The sequence below is a fragment of the Harpia harpyja genome, chromosome 5 (assembly GCF_026419915.1).
Source record: "Harpia harpyja isolate bHarHar1 chromosome 5, bHarHar1 primary haplotype, whole genome shotgun sequence".
In the NCBI taxonomy this organism is placed as follows: Eukaryota; Metazoa; Chordata; class Aves; order Accipitriformes; family Accipitridae; genus Harpia; species Harpia harpyja.
Window position 1 is genome coordinate 13,236,123 of NC_068944.1, and position 23,065 is coordinate 13,259,187.

Genomic DNA, 23,065 nt, shown 5'->3' on the forward strand with positions numbered 1-23,065 from the left:
GGACGAACAGTTTTCCTGAACTAGTACAAGAGATGCCACAGAATTCTTCAATTCATGGCTCTCCACGAAGCTAGGACGAGCATGTTGATGCAAATCAGCATGCAGCCCAAAGTCCTTAAATTGCTGTATTCGCTAAACTACTTTGTGATATAGTGACACAGTGCTTTTAGAGGTCTTAATCTATTTTTAAACCAACTATTAATGACCATACCACAAGCTGGTATGAAACTGGCACCAAAAGAACTAAACAGCAAGCTTCCCTGCTGTTATAAGCACCAATAAAATAATTTGTAAACTTCTAAGTTCAGATTTGATAGAGTGCTTGAGCATATGCCAATTTAAAGTATATAAGAAGTCCCTCTGGCTTACATCTGGGAAGACTAGGGAGGAAAAGAACACTGTCAGCTTATGAAAACACATGAGAAAAGAGCACTCTGGAAGTGTGTATTTATTAAATAATGTGAACTCATTACAAATACTTCAACTGGAGCTGTCTGAATCCTCTAACACAGTGGCCAGAGAGAGCTTTCGCAAATGTAAATCTGAATCGATTCAGACATAGAATCAGTTGATTTGAAAACTGATGAAAAAGCTATAAAACACTATGACACCCAGCAAGCATCAAAGGGTAGGTGATATCTTCTGCCAGTTGACCTCTTACCAGTTTCTCACACCTGGGGATTGTTTTAACCTTTTACATTTCCACTCGTTCCTGATGTACATCTATATATTTGGGGGCAGGTGGAGGGGTCTGTTCCTTTAATCTTGAGGAATCAAGCCTGCAGACACCACAAGTGGAGGCTCCAGGTGATCCTAGACATTGAGGGCTCCTGTGCTTTGACAGCTTCATGTACCTGCCAGAAGCGAGGGTATTCTGCCCAGTTAGTAAGAACTAGTTAAAAGGAGAAACTGAGATGGGCTCTTACAACCCCTCCATATAAACAGTGAAGGGTAAGGCAGGAGTGAAGGTCCCTTCAGCATCGCCAAATCCTCCGCAGGCAGCCACAGCACTACTTCTTCCTCCGCATTAGTGGCATTTCCAGTACCACTCCTGCACCCAGCATGTTTCAGCTCACTATCAACACCTTACTACACATTTACAAGGAGTGGGTGGGTGGGGCTGAATAACAGGGTCCTCCCTTACAGCATAGACTAGGAAGTATTTGGCAATTTAGCATAAATGAGTACTTCAATAGTTTATTTTAAATGGAAGAAATTGGATCTGCAATAATTAAATTTTCTGTATTTTGAGTATTATAATAGATAACACAAAATGATGTAAACATGTGAAAATGCAAGGACAATACAAAATGACTTCTATTATGATACAAGGCAAATGCTGGCAACCAGAGGCATTTAAAAAGCAACAATAGGAAAGATATTCAGGTGAAGCATTAATTTATATAGCGTAATAGAAATGCAACTGCTCTACAGGCTTTTTCGTACTGTAAGACAAGAAAAAGATCAATTACATATAGTCAAACCTATGAAAGAATAACTAATCCACAGCATTTGAAAAGTAGCTTTGTATACCAATTTCCAGACAAAATGCAAGTATAATTTGATTTCTTGCTGAGCATATTGCTCTAATTTTTGTAATACTTGTGTTGTTTTGTATTTTTTTATATTATGTATGAGAAAGTTACATGTTGTTGAAGTGCCCACTTCCTTTTAAACACTGGCACCATTAAATTAGAGCTATGTTAACAGTCACCATTCGAGAAAAAACCAAAACAAACCAAAAGTTGTCATTGTAGTAGGGCAAAATCTTGCTTTGAAAAATGAGGTAAATAAAAATACAGCTATAGCAATATAAACTTAAAAAGGTTTTCATAGAGCGCGTAAAGTTCCATTGTACCAATTCCTTTAGGAAAAAAGTTTTGCAAATATATATCCAAAGCAAGTGTTTAACTAAAGTTTTATATCATTTGAGTTTAGGAGCTAGTGTGTCATTTGATTCTTATTTTCCAGGTAGCACGATAATACTCACCTAAACCCAGCGATTATGGGGCAACAATTGCATATATGTATATATTTGTAACTACACCTTCAAGTAAGTCACTGAAGATACATTTATGCTGATAAAATTACTCAAAGAGCAACTATACACTTTCTGCATGAACTGCTGAAGAATGGCGTTATCAATTAGACTTAAAAAAATCTTTTACAGAGCAGTTTCATTTCTGAAAATGGAAATTTGTTAAAAATTATAACCAGAATTAAAGAAGCTTGAATCAAATCCAGCCTTCAGATTATTCCCCTAAGAAAAAATGTACCGTTTATTTTCTAACCATCTGACCTGACAAGGAAAAGTTATTTAGGAATGTTTTACTGATGAAACAAAGAGGACCAGACATTGTAGCAAAGAATTAGATATAATTATATCACAAAAAGACAGACTTGAAACTTCAAAATAACTTGGAAGAATGATTAAGTGTGTAAGCAAGTACTAGGACAGACATAATGTGATTCAAAAACTAAGCAATTAGCTAAATTTTCAAATTCATTAGAGGCTTATTAAACTGTGTGGAGAAGTTGTTATTCACTTGACGGTACGTATTTAACCCTCAGGTTTTCATCCAGAAACAGGTACCAGTGATGTGAAATAAACAGAGCAAAATTCACAAAGCTCAGAGATCCTCAAGTATGTTAATGCCCTCTTGGGAACCTGAATAGAGGAAAACATAGAAGTTTAGATCACAAAAGAAACCAAAAGACAACTCAGAATTGTATGGTTAATATGCAAACAAAAGTTGCTGTACTTCCACATTTGTATTTGCAGTTTGTTTATGAAGTTTGGATTTAGGGCTTTCAAGTTAAATGTTTGCACTTTTATACAGAAAAAGAAAGAATTCTCTCTCTTGATAAATCTATGGTGTCTTAAATCTTTATCCTTCCTCTTAGGTCTGGGTTTTTAAATTTAAAACCCTCAAAATATTACAATCAGTTGTAGTGCTGGAAGAAGGCACTTTGATTGCAGAAGTCTATTCACACCTTCTTAACCAGCTGAGACCAGGTAGCCAAGCCACATTCTTAACTCTACAAGAAAGCAAGAGACAGAATCTTAAGAAACTGTTCTTTAGCATTTTTAAATGGTCAACCATGCAGTAAATTAGATTAACCCTAACCTGGAACAGTCCTGCAGCAATGACAAATGGATAGGATAATAGCAATAATGTTATGATAGCATCTATTTTTTAGAGTATGTCTCAGGTATTTAGGTACCAACAACCTACTATGGTACACAGTCCAAAGGTTATTTCTGCTACTAGATTTGAATAGGAAATGAATTTTCCCCCATCATGAAAGGAATTGCTTTTTCATTGAAAGACTAAATATTTTCAGAATCCCTTTTCAATGAAAACCCAAATATTTTCACCACATACAATTTCCACGCAAATATTTTCAAATTTAAGTTAAAACTGTTTCTTCATAAAACCAGCTCAAGCTATTATATTTATATGATAGCTTAAAAGGTATTATTTTGGCCTAATATTTCACATCAAGAAAGCATTTGAAAGATGGCTTTGTTGAAATTTCTGTACCATAGCCTTCTAACCAGAAGAGAAATTCCTAAATGTTGGCTTGGCCCAATCCACCTTTTAGAAGAAACAGTCCAATAGATCTCTAGCCCTTATATGCAAAACTGCTGAGAAATTTTACTTAATTCCAGTTGTGTGGATCCCCTGCCTTCAGCTTGTGTTCATACAACATCTTTACAGTAATGGCAGCAATTACTTTCATGTAAAATAATACTATTATTACTATATGAGATGAATTTGTATCTTCTCATTTGCTAAATGAGTTTTGGCAACTAAAACCAAAGGTCAGTATCATATGACAACACAGGAGCAGAGCAATAGGAAGCGTTATGCAGACCAGTGGAAAAGGCTTGGGGACTTCAGAGCTGCTATTTTGAATATGTCTGTTCTAGCGCCAACATTTGTAATGATGCAAATCTTTCTTTTAAAACATCTTTCTGTACTAGCATATACTCTCCTTTAGAAGCTCTGCTCTTATGATTGGTCTTAGAAGCCAAACTTCCCTTTCATAGTAGTTTTTGACCTTGAAAATGATAGGATGACTTCCATTAATAAAAGACTAAGCATGGAGACTTTTTTTAATTTGACAGTAAATATAAAATAGCTTAAAAAGAATCCATAAATCTCTTCTGAAAACTCTGTAATCATGCAGATCTTTATTTAAACTGAATAACTATTCAAGCCTGACTCTTGGGATGGTTTTGAGCTCCAGATTTAGACATTTAGCTCTCTACATATGTGTTAGATGTCAAAACTCCTATTAAATTCAATGGAAATCTAGTAGACATACCCAACAGACTCTACAGAGCTCACTCAGCAGCAGATATCCTGCCCCCACCCCATGGGCTGGGCACCTCAGCGGCCTTGGAAGTTCCACTGGCCCAATCTACATGGCCTTGAAAAAGAGCAATGTACCCAGCATAGTCCAGATCCCTAAATATGGGGGCAGGAAGGGGCTATCTCAAACTCATGCTTAATATCTAGCTACTCCTTTTATGCCAAAGAAAAGCCCGAGTCCTTCCCCAGAGAACGAATTAGAATGTCTTAGTATTAAAATCAAATGTCCAGTTTCTTAAAATGTTAAATACTTCTCTCACATTGCTTTATTAACATACCCACTATTTTCACCAGCAAAACAAGGAAAAAAAATAGGATTATGCTGTGATTTCCTGGACAAGTAAAGAGGCTGTGCAACTTGGCATGTTAGTCATAAAAACTGACCCTTTTTGCAAGATAATTATAAAAAAATGTTTTTATTGTCATGAATTATAGATCCAAGTCTTTCCTGTTGACTACATCATTGAATTCCATTATAGGACCTTCTCACCCATAAATCTTGTTACACAGTAAATTTGAAAACTTACAAGTAATTCTCAAGTGTTCAAATGAAAACATGTACTCCGAATGCATGTGTAGTAATACATAATAAAGAAATTCAGAGCACAGCTTTTCAGAATCAAAATTGTAGGCACTGGTCCAATAGCAGAAGTTATTTTAGCTCTAGTTTTCTTTTTAAATCATCAACACCAATGAAGAACCCATACCAATGGGCTTCTTAGAAATCATATTTTAAACACTTTATGGAAGATGTTGTTTCCTCTCTAGGGTTTAAGCATCACCTACCACGATCAACTTGATCCTGTGGCATTTAACTCATAAATAAGAAAAAAATATTAGATTTTTTTTATTTAGGTAAAAAAAGTAAAGTTCTGACCATTCTGAGAGACATCAGTCCTCAGTGAAAGTCACAGACTTTGGACCTACAGATACCTATGCTGAATTGCTAAAACAGATCACCTCTGAAGAAGGACCATGCCTGAACTGCCTGGCTTGAAGCAGGAGAGATTAAACGTTAGACGCAAGAATAGGATATGAAGGCCCTATATGCAAAGCTTCCATCCATACAATGGACTTTCTTTAGGGAAAGCAGACAATTGATATATATGTTCACTGGAGGAAATTTATCTACATAAAGACAGGAAAGACATAAAGTGAATCTCTGAGACAAAATGCACATTTGGCTACTTGTTATCACTTATGTTGAAGCCAAAAGCCAGATTAAAAGATGCACAGTTTATATTTTGGTTCTTTATTGCTATGATTTTCTATTTGTTTTGTATAATATACATTTTTGTGCTGTCGTGTCTGTGTGACCATCTTGCTTACACCAATATTTTCTTTTGAATAAATATACTTCTATTTATCTCTGAAGTAGTTAACTGTACAGGCTACTCTTTCCTGCATGTTTTAGTACTGATAACTTGGATAGGCATTAGGTCAATAAAACTGGTAGGTTTCATATGCTACATGTATCCTTAATATCCAAAGGAATATTCAAAGGAAAAGCTTGTTCTATCCTGCAAGACTATTATCGACAACCACCCACGACGTGGGTTGAAATATCTGTTCACAAAATTAAATTTATTCATTTTGTATGAAGGGCCATTTTGTCCTTGGACTAGATCTTAGCACCACAAAAGCATTTAGCCACCCCATTTCATGTAATGACATTAAATAATACACATAGCTTCACTTCAATGGTTTATGGTTTTAACTTCAGCTCAGATTCAAATGAAACTCAGCAGCACAAAAAACAGGTTTATTTTAGTCTGAAAGAAAATGAGCCAATCAAAATACAAATTTAGGCCAAATTCTAAGTTCTACTAAGTACAAGATGCCTTTGTATTTAACATTGCTTGTTTCACAAAAAACCCCGAAAGCTTTATTTGCTAGTATCCAATAAACCCAAGAATCTTAGCTTCTGTTACCTCGTTATTTTGCTCTAGGAACCATTTTTTAGTAAAGTGATTCCTTTGGAGACAGCTGGTATCATTATAATGATCCAAAAGTAGGAACTATTATAGACATGTGATATTATTTTAATAAAGAAAAATATTTAAAATTTGTAATGAGCATACCCAGAGTTTTCTTTCAGTACTCCAGGACATCCTAAATAGAAGGCTTACTTCTTTTGGCTTTCTTTAACTTCAAATAACCTTCTTCTTTCTGTTAACAAAAACCAAACAAACAAACAAATAAAAAAAGGCAAAAAACAGTAAAGCAAACAAAGCAGTAATACTAAGCTAACAACTCAACTAAAAAGTTGTTTCTGAGTGAAATGCTTAGTTGAATGATATGAGAAGTAATTAATAAAAGTTTCTATTTTGCAACATAAATATAATTTAAAGTACGTTTATATGTACAGTGGGTAGATAACTAAAACCAGAGCTATTTTGAAAATAGCCTTTTACATGCTGGCAGCCAAGACTTTCAAAACCAACTCATCATTTTTGGTGTCCAAACTTGAGATAATGACAAAGGCTTACTCTTCAGAGAAGTGTTTAGCAGTGTCCCCAGTCAGCACCATTGTATTTTAATCTGGAGAGAGGAGGAATCAGACTAATGAGCATTGGAGAATCCATCCCTACCCCAGTTAATAGACAAGTCCCTCTCCTATTCCTGAGACTCCAGCTGAGGCTTCCCTAGAGCTGTGCATCCACCTGGCTTGGCTCCAGCAGTGGCAGTGCTGAAGGGGCAGTGCGGCAGGCAAGTGAGAACTTGCTGTCTCCTGCCACTTCCCAAAAGTAGTTTGCAGGGCTCAGCCTGCCTGGAGAGAGACGAATGGCCTGGGACACTTGTGACTCATGACTAGGACAGGACAGGACAGCAAGACCAGCTACAAGCTCTCTGCTTGTCCAGCCTGCCCAAGCTGTAGAGCTAGCTCCATGCTCACAAGCCCTAGTGCGGCTGAGTCATTCCCCATGGCGGGGAAAGGACTTCAGCACTTAATTCGTATCATGGCGGAAGTCTCCCTTTAGTACTCAGACCCCTGGGGTTGTTATTCTTATAACCACAGTTATTTTTAGTTGCTGTTTTTCTCGTTTTCTTTGTAAGACTGACTCCTGACTCTACTGCTGTAGCATTGTGGTGCTGGGCCTGGAACTAGTGACTCAGTTGTGGCCCTGTGGAAGGGCCTTTCCCAGCTGCAGTTGGATGAGGCCAGCTCAGAGCAGCTGGGCTGGCGTTTCCCACACCAACTCCTCTCTTCCCTGCTGCAGCCTGAGCTCTAGGGTATGAGTGCGTTCCTGCTGCAGGCCCCTGAGGCTGCTCTACTGGCCCTTTCTGACCTGCATGGATAGCACAAACCGTGCTCTTTTAATTACCATTAAAAGTTACAGAATTGTCTTGTATTTGGCTTTAAAAGCATAAGAAAAAAAAGACAGATAAAATCTAATGTTAACAAATGCAAATTAAGTGGAAGAATCTGAATTATGGATACATACTCTTAAGTTCTTAATCAACAGTTAATAACTATGTTGACAAGGTAAGTTTATATATTGCAACATCTGATTAGGCAAAAGCACTTCAGACCAAGCATGGGTAATGAGACCTCAGATGGTCATGCTTGAAATGAAATATAAAAGGCAAGGGAACCTGGGTGAAAAGGGACTTAAGTGTGTGCAACTTTTCCACCTGGCTTATTCTGTAGAATTATTGCACAGTATTTTCAGTTGGCTATGAGCAGAAATAATACATATCTAAGTGAGAAAATACAATTGTACTGAGCATTGGAGACTTGGGACCTGTTCCTTCTAATGGGCCTAATTTCTGGGTAGTAAAAATGTATAGAATGTGGTTGTAAGGAGAAGGAGATGGAAGATACAACTGAGTTTTAAAGAACTGATAATTAGAAACAGAAGTGTAGCCCAGTGGTAGGTAAAAGCAATATTTAAGAATCATGAAAAAATATTTTGAAGAGGGATTTAAAAGTACACACTACTATCATTAGAGCAGCGTCCAGAGGAAAAAGTATTAAAAAAAAAAAAAATTCATATTAGGAACTTACTAATTGCTGCTGCTGCCCCCATCTAGTAATACCGTAACAACTTAAATATATTAAGTTAATAACTAAGATAATATAGCTTTTAAATCTCAGAATTAATTACAAATAACCTTTTGGAACTCTACAGAACGTTGCTGAATTCAAGCACTTAAGACGAGATACTTACAGAGCCATTGAGATGCCCATAGTTATATTGGGCAGGATAAAACTGTTTTCTGTAGAATCAGAAAATCTGCTTCAGAAACATATTTACATTGAGTAACATCATTAAATGTTTTCATTTTAGTAGTATCTTTTGCAGAAGACAAACATTTTAAATGCACCCTTGAAGTACAGTAACATAACCAATTGTTAAGGCTAATTTTATCCTGGTTAAGGTTAATTTTATCCAGAGCAGGCTCAATAAGATCTCTTGGTTTCCCCATTTTAACTGGAACATGCTAAAATGAAAAAAAATTAAAAATTCCTTTTATCTCTTAATTCAGGTCCTTGTAGACTGGATTAAGGGGTCTATGTGTGTGGGTCTTTTACCTGTCTTCTTCTGGCACAACCTTTCTTTACAGATGCTTCCATGTTGCTCTCCTTGACTGAGGAAGTCAGTTTCGAGGTCAGTGTTTCACATGTCAGATACTCATTCCCTGTAATCATCTTAAAGTATAGAAGTTTATACCTTCATTAGCAAAAAAACCCCAGTATTTTTCTACTTGTTAAAATGACCTACTTTTTCAAAAGGTGCCCTCATAACACAAAGTTGAAATAAACTACCAAATTACATTTTATAGGTGAAAAAAGTGATAAGCACAACACGTTTCATCCATGTGCTAGTCTGTGGGATATCATCCTCATAAAAATTGCACTGAAATCAGCTCAGCTATTTATCTTATTGAAATGCAGACAGAAGCATAGAAATTTAGGTTGTAAATTACCTCCAGCAGTCATCTAATCATAACTTTTACTCAAAACAGAGCTAAATTCAAAGTTAGATCACATTGCTTCAGGCCCCATCCAGTCAAGTTTTGAGAATCTGAAAGGATAACAACTCTACAACCTCTTTGTGCAACTTGTTCCAGTACTTAACCATTCTATGAAGATTTTTTTTCTTTATGCCCACTAGGAATTTTTCCTGTTGCAACTTGTGCTTTTAGTGAAATTGTAATTAAACTTGTATTTTCAAAACTTCCATGTTTGTCTAACAGCACAATGCCTTACACACTCTGCAGTCAGCACTACACAATTGCTAAGGTTAGAGATTCCTTTCAGGAGCTGTTCATGAATATGTTTTCATATGAAGACAGACTGAACACCAAAAATTTCACCATGTTAACCTCACACAAATCTTGATAAACTGTCTTAAAGAAAGTAAAACTAATTATCCCACCTTAAAAGTCCCAAATAAAAAAAGCGTGTATCTCAGACAACACAGTAAATCATCTTCCCTTTCAGAAAAAAAGCAGCAGTGGAAGAAAACATTAACTTATATGGTAGAAATTTTAAAAAACTCTATTGAGAATGATTGTAGAACATGATGAAAGTCATGCTCTTTATTGCCTAACATTGTTTTAGAACATACTGAATTTGTGAGAACCAGGGAGAATGAGCCCTGTTATTTACCTTACCTGTTCAAAGTTAGACTTGGAATGATGACTGGTTGTATTAGCAATATAGACCTTAGAGTGGCATGCTGCTTTATTTTCTTCATTTTTGGAGATGCACACTGTATCATTTAAGACAGATTCATGAATATTTAACTCTACTCCTTCATTTGATCTCTTTCTTTGTTGCTGTGATAAACTGGAATTTGTCATTTCGTTGTCTAGTTTACAAATCTGCAAATGTACTTTCTTTGACTCGTGTTGTTTCTCAAGAACTTGCGTGGTATTTTGACTTGAAAACTTTTTTCCCCTTCTTGCACTGGAAGTAGGAGATGGATGTGTATTCAGACTCAGATTGATGTTCGATTTCTGAAGCACTGACCCAACATTCTTAAGAAAAGAAGGAGGATTTGCCTTTTTGTGGTTGACTTCATTTGAATTCCCACCCAAAGCTGAGTTATCAAAAAAATCAGAATTAGTCATTTGTCCACCAGACTCTGTTTTCCATCGAAATACAGGTATACCATGTTTCGCGTATGTTTTCGCATTCATTACCTGAAGTACGCTGCTATGAGTAGGATTTTTGACTGACATATTTTGAACAGGTTTGTAAACCTGAGTTATGCTAGACTTGCACACACTCAGCATAGAAGATGAAACACCCATAATTTTTATTGGTGAATGTCTTTCAGCATGTTCTCTTTTCTTCCCATTCATTTGATTTGTGGTCTTTCCATTCATTTGCATCAACTTTCCTTTGAAAATTGGTATAATTTTGCTGACTTTTTTGGGGGGTAGTTCAAAGGCTGAATTTACAAGCATTCCTAAAGATTTCACAACTGGTAACTCTGGTACTTCTGGTATTTGCCTATTATTCACTGATTTCTCTGTTGCTCCAATGCTAACCTTTTCTGTATCCTTACGGCTACTCGGAAAAGTGTGTGTTTCTGGCTCTTTGAACAAACGCTCCATCCAGTGGCTGTTTTCCATACTGCATGGTGAAGAAATTCTAGGCAAAGTCTGTTTCCTTGGAGGAGCCTGCGTTAGAGATACTACACAAACCATCTCACCAGCCAATTTCATATGCTTAGATTTTATTTCCTGCAATACAAGAGTTGCTAAATTGAATGAACTGAATTTAAAAGTCTGATAGTGCCACCTAATGCATCACTATATCATACCAACCAATATACATCACAATATATAACCATACATTTTCCTATTTTGAATTAAAATGAACTATATTTTTAAACAATATTTTGTTGCCACTATAAATGAAGATTTGTCTTCTCCTCCCCCCAGTTCTTTATTTATAAACTATGCTGGAATATCATATTTCTCAGAAGGAAAGACTTAAGTTACAGTCATTATCTTGGTTTAGTGCTTTCCAACTGGGTAATGCCTACCCCTTTTGAGGGGGCCTGGAGAGAGTTTGACTGACAGGGCTCCTTGTCTCTTAAGACTTCTAAAGGCATCTGTATTCTGAGCAAAAGACAGTTTGGATGTCTATAAAAACTGCAGATGACAAAGAGGAGCCATTCTAGCTTTGATCACTGAAGAGACATAAACAGGAACTGCTTTCTGAAAGAGGATTATAGTATTTTAGAATCTCTGCAATTTCTGTCACTATTCTTTGTTCAGAATTAATTACTTCATTTCTTCTTTCACACACTACTACCAAAGAAATTTGAGTCTCAGCCTTTGTCGCAACTTCAAATTAAAGGAGTTTTGATTGCTTGCCTCTTTTCCATCACCAGCCATGGAGTAAATCTTACAGCTTGAGTGTTTTTAAATGTGTAAGTCCACAGAACTTTGTATTTTTCTTGTTTTTTGGTTTTTTTTTTTAATTTAATAATAATTTTATTGTTGTTGTTATTGTTGTTATTATTATGGAAAATGTGTGAGAAAGTTCTGGATATCCACTGTAAAATAAGGTCTATAGAATTGCAAATATTGATATCAACTAATTAACACTAAGTCAAATTTTTTAATGTATTTGTGATGTGAACAACAACATAACAATGGCAAATAGCAATATCATATTTAATTACACTTTTAATTAAAAGTTACATAGTTGATAGTTGTTTGTTGTGAAAAGCATAGTTTTATGCTCTCACTGCATTCTGAATATGATAAAGACCACTTCATACCGTGAACAAAGTACATGCCATTAATATGTTTATAAAAAAAAAGGTACACGCACCGGAGCCCTGAAGAGTTCCTGTGTAGCATAAAGTGCTTTACTTGTCATCTTTACTGGAAATCCACATATATGTGAAAGATTACGCTTCATGTCAGAAAGAAAAGAGTTCAACACACTTTCTGAATCTGTTCTAGGAAAATACTGCACTGGCTGACTTCGAATGCAACTTAAAGGGTACCTGAATAAGTGTTCAGGGATACATAACAAGCTTCTTTACATGTCTATAATTATGATTCATCTTCGTTGAGAAGAAAGCATGAACATGTCTAAAGCTTTTTCAAAAAGGTGAACAAAAGCACTTATTTTCTGAAGGGACTGAAGCTTATAAAGTTACAGGACTTCAACATGATTATACCATACTAACCTACCACAGTAAAGATTACTCAATATAAGTAATCCTTAGCCTAGTCTTTCCTAGCAGGAAAATTCTCTTTAAAACAAGTCTTTGCTGGCCATATTCTTACAGGAATTTAACTCTTCCTTTTACATCACCATTTAGAGTGGCATTATCATGTTTACAGAAGCTGTGAAGCAAACTGTTCTATTTGACTTACTATTATTCAATACTAGGACAAAGAGACTTGACTAAATATTTTGTTCCAATTTGTCTAGTGAAACAATTCTCTACTGACTTCTACAAAATTATGGAAGAAGAAAATGTGGCACATTCAAAAATGAAAATTTAGACCTTTGCTAGAAGTGTAGTAGAGGAAACGTAACAAAAATATTCTGAAAGGATACGTAAAGAACCTTTCCCCTATTGGTTTGAAGTAAACACTGAAGTATATTTTTGTCTCTTCAAGATCCTCTGGAAGAATATATCCATACTTAAAAAAAACCACAAACGTGTATTACAAATACAAACTCAATAGGTAAAAAAGGGGAGGGAAAAATGAAAGCAGTGTATATTGTTTCTTACCAGATTCTTCCAGTGTATCTGAAATTCTTTATATGAACGGAAAGGAGATTCTGGAGGAATTATGTGGCTGATGTTTATGATCTGACCCATTTTCATGCTATGCATAGGTAAAGAAGGGATGCTTAGAAAGGGTGTCATAAAACTCAGCTGAAAATATATTTGACTTTTTGGGAAAAAAAAGGCAAATCATTTTTGGCATTGAAGGTATTTATGGATTATTTTTATGTTTTGAGGACTAGTACCTTTAGCTCATAAGTTTATGACAGAACAATAGCACTATTTCCTGAAGTATGGAAAAGAACTTGGCACCTACAAGTATAATTTTCTCTTGTCTGTAATACTCACTACCAGTGAATGTAGAACAAAAGCAAATACATCATTACGTCTCATATTTTTATGATTAACATCATAGGTGAAAATAGAGGTAGTTTGTGGCAAAGCTGGAAATATGTTTTTTCTTTATATTGACACTTTCTGCTAAAATAATATTTCAGAAAAATTAATTCTCTTGCATATCACAGATGTAGCAGATTACTAAAATTGAAATAATATTTAAATGTGTAATTTATGATTCACTGATTAATTTTTTCTCATTTTCTGTAACATTGAGACCATAAAACTAAAAAAGAAAGATTCCTGAATGTAAAACAGACTGTAAAACAAAAGTGTTCTTATCACTAGTATCAAATTCACAATTCATATGGGAAACATTCCAGGAAATGTTTGTTTCTGCTGAAATGTAAACAGACTCCTACCTTGGCAAAACATAGCACCAGTTACTTAATATGGAATGTTGGTGAATAACTGTATTTTCATTGCTGTCAAACAACTTTAAGGTGTTTGCTGAAATATCAAAATCTCCCAGCTTAAAACAGAAAAAATAAGTTAGTTGCAAATAATTCTACAGCAGTATGAAATTAAAATTTTCAAAAATAATTGTGTATCACAATACACTGAAGCTTATACATTATTATTCTTTTATCAGCTCTCACAGACTGATCATTTCAGAAGATATTCCCATTATCAAATTGCACACTATCTTATATTACAGCCTACACTTCCAAGAGTTATGTCAGTACAAGGTTGAAAGGTTATTTAAATCAGTGAGATTTAAACTTTATTTGAAGTGTTTTAATAAGTAAGAGTACAGAAGGAATTTTATCAAACTAAGAACTGTCTCACTTCCATGCACATTTTTTAAAGTTCAAATCCGAAACCCATGTTTGACAGTCCAGTAACTGTGTATGCCACTTTGCCTAATCAAGTGCAAAGATCCAAGCAACAGAATTAATGGGACATATAGTTTCACCCTGTGAGAAGTCAAAAAACACCACACATTTTCACAATGTGAAAATATTTGACTGTAGAGACCAATCAATCAAACACTGAGATTTGAGAAACATTTTCTCTCTCTATGGTCTACCAGGGTTTGCATTTATTCACTGACAAGAAAATCTGGCCATTTCTGTTTTAGAAAAGTATTAAAATGATCAAACTGACAATGAAGCCACATCATGATCGCTTCCATCATTGCTTTGTGTAATTCTGGAACTGGATTCCTACAGATAGCATTAATGTTTATGCTGTCCAACTAGGTCACAGAAGAAATCCTATTCTTCTATTCTAAGAAAGAAGAGTTTGGATCAGAAATACTTATTTTGGAAGAAACCAGCAAGCCTGACAAATATGCCCCTGTATGTATGGACATATTCAACAAAGGTGACATGGCTGCCACAAAGGATGGTAATTTTTCAACCTCAACCATGATTTCTTAAACAATTTATTAATTATGCTTACAAGCAGCATAGTCCAGGCTGCTCCAGTATTTTGGAAGCTGCATAGAAAAGGAAGCAGATTCCAGAATAATTATATACAGGAACTTTAAATATAGTGCTGACAACTTACCTGTAGCTTTGCTTTTAAGATGTTACTCAAAACTGTCTATGTGTTACAGTGAGATAGTGAATGCCTTTTCTAGAAAACACTGCTAGAAGGAAATCTAGAATCATGAACATACTTCACTACTATATTCTGCTAGCATTTTCTGAAAGGTCTCTTAGTTAGACTAGAATCTCAACTTTACAATGCTTGCTAGAATGCATCAATATAAATATTATATGGATGTTATGCACTTATAACAGATGCAGATATTCAATGAATATGATTACTGTCATAATGCAATCAGAAATAAGCACTTCTAGCCCCATCATGCTAATTGCAAGTCACCTAACAGAAAAGAAGATAAAGATTAATAAGACAAAAATAGAAAATATACCTCAGGGGGTGGCAACCGAATTGAGCAAGGCTCCACACTAATGCAAAGCTGTCTCTCTGATACATTGAGGTCTATAACTAAAATAAAAACAAAGCGCAAAGCCCTGTTTTGAACTACAGTTCATCTGTTGGACGGAAAGCTAAACCAAATGTTTATTTAAAGTAATTGTTAGTCAAAATGCTGCATTTGAAAATCAAAAGGCTAGACTTCCTCAGCATGGAAATTAAAATTAAGTGCATTTTAACTGTGAAAAATTAAAATAATAATGAATTACCATCCATACAGTACACCTTCCTAGGAACTTATGGCTGTCCATGCAACTGGATGCTTGATATTCACATCCTTGATATGCAAACAGCCATTTTCAAAGCCAATGTAGTTCTTACAAACATTGGCTGTACTGAGTCATCTAGCCCAGTATTACACATCCAGAAGTGGTCAATAAGAAAGACTACAGAAGCAAGGCAAGCATTTACTGACACATCTCCAGAACATTCACCGAGCTCTGAGCAAGCTGTAGCATAGGGACTGAATGTATTACATTCCTCAACGTATGTCCCAGTTACAAATTTAGGCTCCAACATCCCCCAATGTAATCTTTGACTTTTATAGTGGAATAAAAATATTACTTTGTAATTTTTGTAACAGCTAAGCAGCATGCTTTGTGACTTTTGTGAACAGCAAAGGTAGTACATACAGGACAGTCACTTTAGCTCGTTTTCCTATCTGTTTTTATGGAACTTTCACATCACTTGCAAGACACATAATTTGAGGCAAGTGCATTTAATTGTAATAATCATAACTTTTAAATGGTAATTTCAATCTATGGCTGTAGATTAACAGTAGGAAAATTACTTTTTTTGTGGGTAAATTTTCAAAGGTGTAGTTGAGCTGACAACTATTACATACAGAGAATCATCTGCCATCAAGTGTATTTTGACAGACGTTATTTCAGAATGAAATGCAAACAGACATTGTGTTGGTAATACCAAGATCATGCCAGTATGAAAGCACATAACTATACCTTGCTCTCACAAGTTTACCATTAACAAAATACTGTACTTACCAACAGCATTTTGCCTTCCTGAATGAGACAAAAAATCTTTACCTTAATAAATAAAATAGATACACATTATTTTCTAAACCATATGCCAAATGCCTTAATGCAATAAAAAAAAAAAAAAGGAGAAATCACACAGTTTTGTTTGTGTGTGCTATGAACACTGAAAGGTTTGTTCCTTTTAAGGAGACAAAACCCCCTCTATCAATTAACTTTTCACTGATTTATTAACCTCTTATAAAAAAAAGAAAGATACATGAAAGTATATTAGTGGACAGCAATTTATACATCATTTTTTCCTCCCAGTATGGAATTTATACATTGAACTATTTTTAATTGACTAACAGATAATAAATTTCTCAGCTTCAAAAGCAAATCTGTATAGTATTATTACATATTTTACCATATATCATCAGTTTTGCCCAGCTTTAGCAACATATATGATTAGACAAGCTGCATGTAGCAGGGTCACACTGCTGTTAGTCAATATCTTTCATTTAAATCAGTTTTATACCAGCTACCATCTACCCCTCTACTTCTAGGTGCTATTCCTGAATAAGTTGATTTCATTCAGAGCGCTATATATTTTGAAGATACTGAAACAGGATACTGTTAATGTTGTGGCTGGAAATAAGACAATAACATATACACTTTTCTCAATGTATATTTGGAATGATCTATACAATTGCCGTACTTAATAAGAGCACACCACAGTATCTGAAACACATCTGTTTTTCCACACTTTGGTAATTCACATTTATCCTACACAGGAGTTAGTAGAGAGATGTCAGGCAAAGGAAGTACCATCTAAAAAGACAGAGCTTGGTAGAAGGAGATGGTCTGACAGAAAAACACTTCTATATTAGAAGAGCATGCAAACTATATGCAGAAGTGCCACTGACAAAAGCATGAATCTGAAAAACAGGCCCAACTTTTAGAAGACATTTACTGTCCAACAATATTTGGTTTGGAAATTATTAATCTGGTATGTTGCATTCAGTTGAAATAATTATTTCAAAGATGAGAAAGAAGATGAAATAGTGAATGATATGTCCATTCAGATTGTTAACTTGAATCATCGAACTTGGATAAAGGAACAATAAAAATGCAGTCAAAGAAAAAAATCATAGGATAAATGAATGAAATAATTTAACATAATGAACTAAATAATGGTGGAAATGAAATAATGATGGAAATTAAATTATGGAAAATAAATGCAACAATAAAGAACTGAAAACTAAATGCTTGATCCCTGACCCAGGTGAGTCAAATACCTTGCACCAAGAGATGACCAGCCTTGTTCCATCTGGGTGCAAGTCTGGCTGTAAGCGTGTAGGAGAGACAGGTTTGGAGAATGGCTGGACTAACTGTTTGTGGTGCTTCCAGCTAATAACATCAGTGAGAAAAGAAAAATACATTAATAATTTAACAGAATTTTTTTTAAAGGCTTCAGTCAAAATTTAATCAAAGATACTGCTACTGCATCTTGGAGCCAAATCCTAGTATATGTTACACATCTTTACTTTTCATCTACTTAGCTACAAGAGAAAGTTAGCACAATATTTGATGTAGGCATTTAGATTTCATGTATCATAGAAGTAAGGTGCACTGCAATTCATTTAATGTTTTCACTGATAACAGACTTGGGGAAAAGACTAATTGGACTATATGGAGTACTTTACTAGATAGTCATCTCTTTCCAGACAATAGGCACAACATCCAAAATTTACATGTATTAACTCTGCTGTCAAACTCAAGACCAGAGACATTTTCTTGCAATCACAAGAACAATAGATAAACATAACTTTGTTCACCCAGCAGTATGACTTGCCTTACTGCTTGCTTGTCCTGCACAGCTTTCTGTTGACAGCATTGGTCAAGAAAAATAAGCTAATTACAATGGGTTAAAAAGAGTTAACTAACACACATCCAGGAGGATGTTTCCAATGAGATCCTGCAAGTATCTGCTTGCAGCTCATGGTTATTAAATATACTTCATACTACTAATCTGCTGGTGTTGGAAAATCGAACAATGACAGGTCAGTTACACGTATCAACATAAAGCAGTTTTGTAAGGAAAGCATATTTGAACAGTATGTGTCTTACTAATCCAGATATACACTTACACTTCTTGAAACAAAGAAAAATACACCCAAATGGCTGTGCAAATGAATCATGAGAGCTACTGGCTTTGATTACAATCAGTTTTTTGATGCAGCAATTTTAGTGCATCCACACATACATTCATAAACCCCGCAAACATTGCATACCAGAAGATAGTAAATCATATGCATAACGGTCTAAAAATATATCAGCTGTTAAGTTCATGGGTTCCATTTCTTCTCTATGTTTTTGTTTTGTTTCTCTGAGACTGTCCTATACAGGCTGGATAAACCCCAAACATGAATGGGGAGACAGTTCAGCTGTCTGAACACCCCCACCTGTGGAACCCACAAAGCCCATGCAGAGGGGGTGACACCAGCAGGAGACCTGCAGGTCTTTGGCCTGAAGGGCAGGTCTGTCGTTGCCTCGAGATCAAACCCCAACGACCCTGAGCAGGATCAGGATCCCACTGCAGCGGAGAAATGTAGTGAAATTGCTTAGGAACTTCTTAAAACTTTTGACTCTGACAAAGTATACTTACCATAACCAGGTTCATAAGAGACATGTTGTCTATGGGACAGACTTTTTTGCCCTGACACTTGGCTTCTGTAGCGCAAATTGTATGCTCTACAAAAAATACTCATCTCTGGCAACAGCAATTGCAGACAAGAGTAACAATCTTAAGAGCTGTGACATCTTTCAGCACTTACAGTAGCTCCTTGTTTCTCTATGTAGGCTTGGCATATTCCTGATTTGTAAAATGGTATCTAAAAATAAAAAAAAAAAATTAAGTGTCTGAAATTAAGGGGTGTTTTAGGAAACGATAAATTAAATTCTGGTCCATCCGTGACTTTGTCAAAGAAAAACAGGCTAAGGAATAGTTAAAGCAAACATCATATCCTGTATTTTAAAGGAGAATGATAACCAAAATTAGTTCAGGCATTTGTCATAGCGTAATCTCATTTCCAGTGAAAGATACATTAACAAGCAAGCAAACAACTGCCCACAACAACATTGCAGAACTCTGCCCCTGCTGCTCTCATCGTGAATTGGGTGGCATCTTACCAACTGAGTCCATTCTGTTCCACAAAGGCTTCACCATCTGAAAAGGCCATTTTATCAAAAGAGTTGAAGACATAAGCTGCCATCTACATTACTAATGCACAAAAATAAAAGTTTGCTTTAAATGACATAATCCTTGATCGTCAAAGAAAACAATTCTTAGAGAAACATGCATGTACGTGTGATGGATACACTTGATTCCTAGCTGTACTTTGGTTCAGGCTGACCAAGAAGCAATGGGCCTCAAGTCCTTGGGGTGAATTTGTGAGCTCGAAAGCCCCTGGCTCATGTACAAGGGAATGGAGGTGTCTTGAAGAATATTTCAAAAGGTGGTTTCAAAACCCAAAAGTACAAGATAAACAAAGTACAGAATAAGATATAAGAGCTAAACCGAAGACATCTGTCTTGTCTATACTACTGACTAGCAGCCAACTACTTCACTCTATAATTAAAATCAAGATGGGCCCAATTTGAGCTCTCCCTGATAGGCAGCTGGCCTGCATGTCAGGTGACTCTCCCCTTAGGCAGGGATGCCTCTCAAGGTTAGAGATTCTTTACCTGAGACTAAGAGATCCTTCCTGACCCAAGGCAGAAAGATCCCTTATCCATGACAAATCCTCAGTAAGTGACTGATAGCATGCTATGAAGCATTACTAATCCATGTAGCTACTCAGATATTATAAACATTGTATGGATAATTCCATTAGACATGAACCGTTGATCAAGTCTGAGACCAACATCGGATCCAGCCACACCTAGGCTCCAAAAAGGAGTTTAGAAAGCAAGGGGGTCCACTCTGAACCTTATGATTCAGCAGGAGGTTCCTCTTTACTCTTCACACCTCTGGTCTCTGTATGAGTCATTCTAACTCAGTTTTCCTTTGTGTGTTTGTTCCATGCAGTAATTAATAAGATGAACCTTGTCATCAAACTTACTGAACCTTCTCAAACCACTGTTAAAACTTTGTTAAATTCCATCAAACTTACTGAACTCTGTCAAATTATTATTTTACCTCAGTAAAACATATTGCTGCTTCTCTCTTTTGAGTGAGGTGCATTCCGCTCATCCTAATAGTATGTAACTACATATACTTATTTACACACTGATACTGACCGCCATTACAACTGAAAGTTGATTCAGTGTTCCAATAACAGGTGCAGAAAGGATGTCTTGATGCAGGAATAATAACTGTCTATAAAAAAAAAAAAAAAAAAAAAGTTCCAAAATAATTTTCCATACTTGATTTTCTCAGCTTAAATTTATTTTCTTCACCTTCTGCAAACAAAATACATTCCACTTTTAATTGGTTTCCAGTGGTTCAGTATAATATATTGGACTAGTCCAAGTTACTTGCTCTTAACCCACCCACAGTGGTCTAAGACAAAGACTACAAAGACTACAGGCCTTTGGCACATGAACAGAACTCTCCAAAAGCATTTATTTTGGCAGAATTTCTCATTTCTTTGCTTTCCTATTAAAGGGAATGACATAACACTTGGTGAACACTAAAGAGCGTACATATGCTTTCCGAGTATTCTTTTCACTCAGTCTCAACCTACATAAAGCAATACAATAACTCAAAAGATGTTCCTAAAGCATTCCAACTTTGCGTGTGAACACAGATTAATTTTAACTATTTATTAATTTGAAGTAGGTGGCCTTGTTAGTTTTAGCTGATGACATTTAAAACATAATAGAAATGTGTTTTTTTTCCCCAATAGCCAGCAAGTCCCCCACGAAAAAAAACACCCCTATTTTGAAAAATTTTATACTGTTTGCTGCTGGTAAGAATGTTGCTGATTTTATTACGGTTAACTCCAGTACTGCTAATAAAATCTTTCAATAACAACCACAAACAGCTTCTGAAAATAATAACCCTCAAAACTCTTTACCTGCAAATCTTTATCTGTGTATTCCTTGTCTCAGTTTCCGGTATCTGAGAACTCAGTGTTACTGTAGTGGCACAGAGTTTTTGTAGCTCCGGCAGACTGACAAAGAACAGAGACTGGTGCCTGGTGTCATTCATGTTATATTGTTGATTGCCTCAAAGCAGCACTTGGGTCTTGAAAGAAAAATTTTAATTCAATTTTATAAGGCAGGTATTTGTTTCCAGAACTTTAGAAGTATATGGTATCGGGTAAATGAATAATCAATTACCTTCTGATTAAGGTTAGGTAGGCAATATAACATGATTTGGTCAACTAAACCAGACAGCTCAATATACTTTTGCTATAAATAATGCATTATACTTGAAAAAATAATTATTTACAAGAGTTAAAATATTCAGAGTAAAGACAATGACAAAAGCATCCTTTCCACCTTCTTCTCAGTCTAGGTTGGGGCTGGAATATACCTGGGATACAGGAGCTGAGGAATCCCTCTGCAAGATTGGTCCCCTCCTGCCTGGCGAGAAAGTTTAATTCCCAGGAGCTCAACAGCGATCTCCTCACTAAGTCATACAAAGACTGTGGCTGGCCTGCCGGAGAGAATGAAAACCACAGAAACACAGAGGGATGTTGGAAATCTTTTCCTTTTTCCCCACAGCAGGCTCCTTTCCAAGTGGTACAGAGAACTTGTGTGCTCCCTGCTTAAATCCACCTCTCTTCTCAAGTGACAGGTGAACACCATATTCTAACCTATGCAGAACTGAGTACAGTCTTACACCAGGCTGAAAGCCGTGCTAATCCAGAATCACATTCAGCTATATGATTAATAATGAACACAGACAATGTGTTCTCCCATTCTTGCTCTCAAAGGAGAAATGTATGAAAAACAGCATTTTGTCTTGGTGGGAATTTTTAATAGGTACACTCCTAAATATTTATCAAAAGATGAAGAAAACATACCTGGTATTTGGAGTGGAATGTGATTAGACATATAGTGGTTCTACCAAAGCTGTCTCTCACATCTAAGCTTTGCCTTAAAATAGAAATTATTGACTATATGTTGTGTTCAAGAGTATGAGGCAGTTTTGGGCTCAGGCCACAATCATTATCTTGAAGTGCACATGACCTGATATTTCACACAAAGTCAGAATACAGAGTACATGTATGTTCACTGCCACACCACTGAGCACATGTGCTGCAACACCATCATTTTTGGAACTTCCTAAAAAGCACCAGAAAGAAGAACCGAAAAAACCAGAATTTCAGACTAAGAATGTGATCCTTTGATGCAGTACTAACAAAATTCATGTGAGCGGGAGTAATACGAAGTCATGGCTGTTACCTGGCCTGTTGGATGCCTGTTGTATGCTCCTATGTGTTGCAGCACAGGCCAGGCTCAGTGTAAAGGAACTAGAATATTTATGACAAAAGAGAACATCTAACATTTCATTATTTAAAGAAAATACACCTTTTAATTATAGCACCTTTCTCAAACAAAGTGTTTCAAAGAAAAACAGGCAGGTAGAAAGTCTGTTTGTTACAAAAAGCCAGGAGCAAACGCTGCACACCAGAAAAATTCA

At 35.8% G+C, this 23,065-nt stretch overlaps 1 protein-coding gene across 1 annotated transcript; it reads right to left on the reverse strand.

Moving 5' to 3' along the window:
• Positions 1–1,299: 1,299 nt before the first annotated feature.
• Positions 1,300–22,429, reverse strand: C5H18orf63 (chromosome 5 C18orf63 homolog). Its single transcript, XM_052788565.1, has 15 exons — positions 21,953–22,429; positions 21,492–21,661; positions 20,713–20,791; positions 19,248–19,304; positions 17,709–17,820; positions 16,441–16,482; positions 15,375–15,451; positions 13,855–13,964; positions 13,100–13,196; positions 12,922–13,007; positions 12,175–12,358; positions 10,002–11,078; positions 8,917–9,033; positions 6,461–6,548; positions 1,300–2,668 (listed from the first exon to the last, which is right to left on the reverse strand). The coding sequence occupies exons 2-14, from the start codon at positions 21,623–21,625 to the stop codon at positions 6,492–6,494; spliced, it is 2,229 nt and encodes a 742-aa protein (XP_052644525.1). The 5' UTR covers positions 21,626–21,661; positions 21,953–22,429; the 3' UTR covers positions 1,300–2,668; positions 6,461–6,491.
• Between the last annotated feature and the right edge of the window lie 636 nt (positions 22,430–23,065).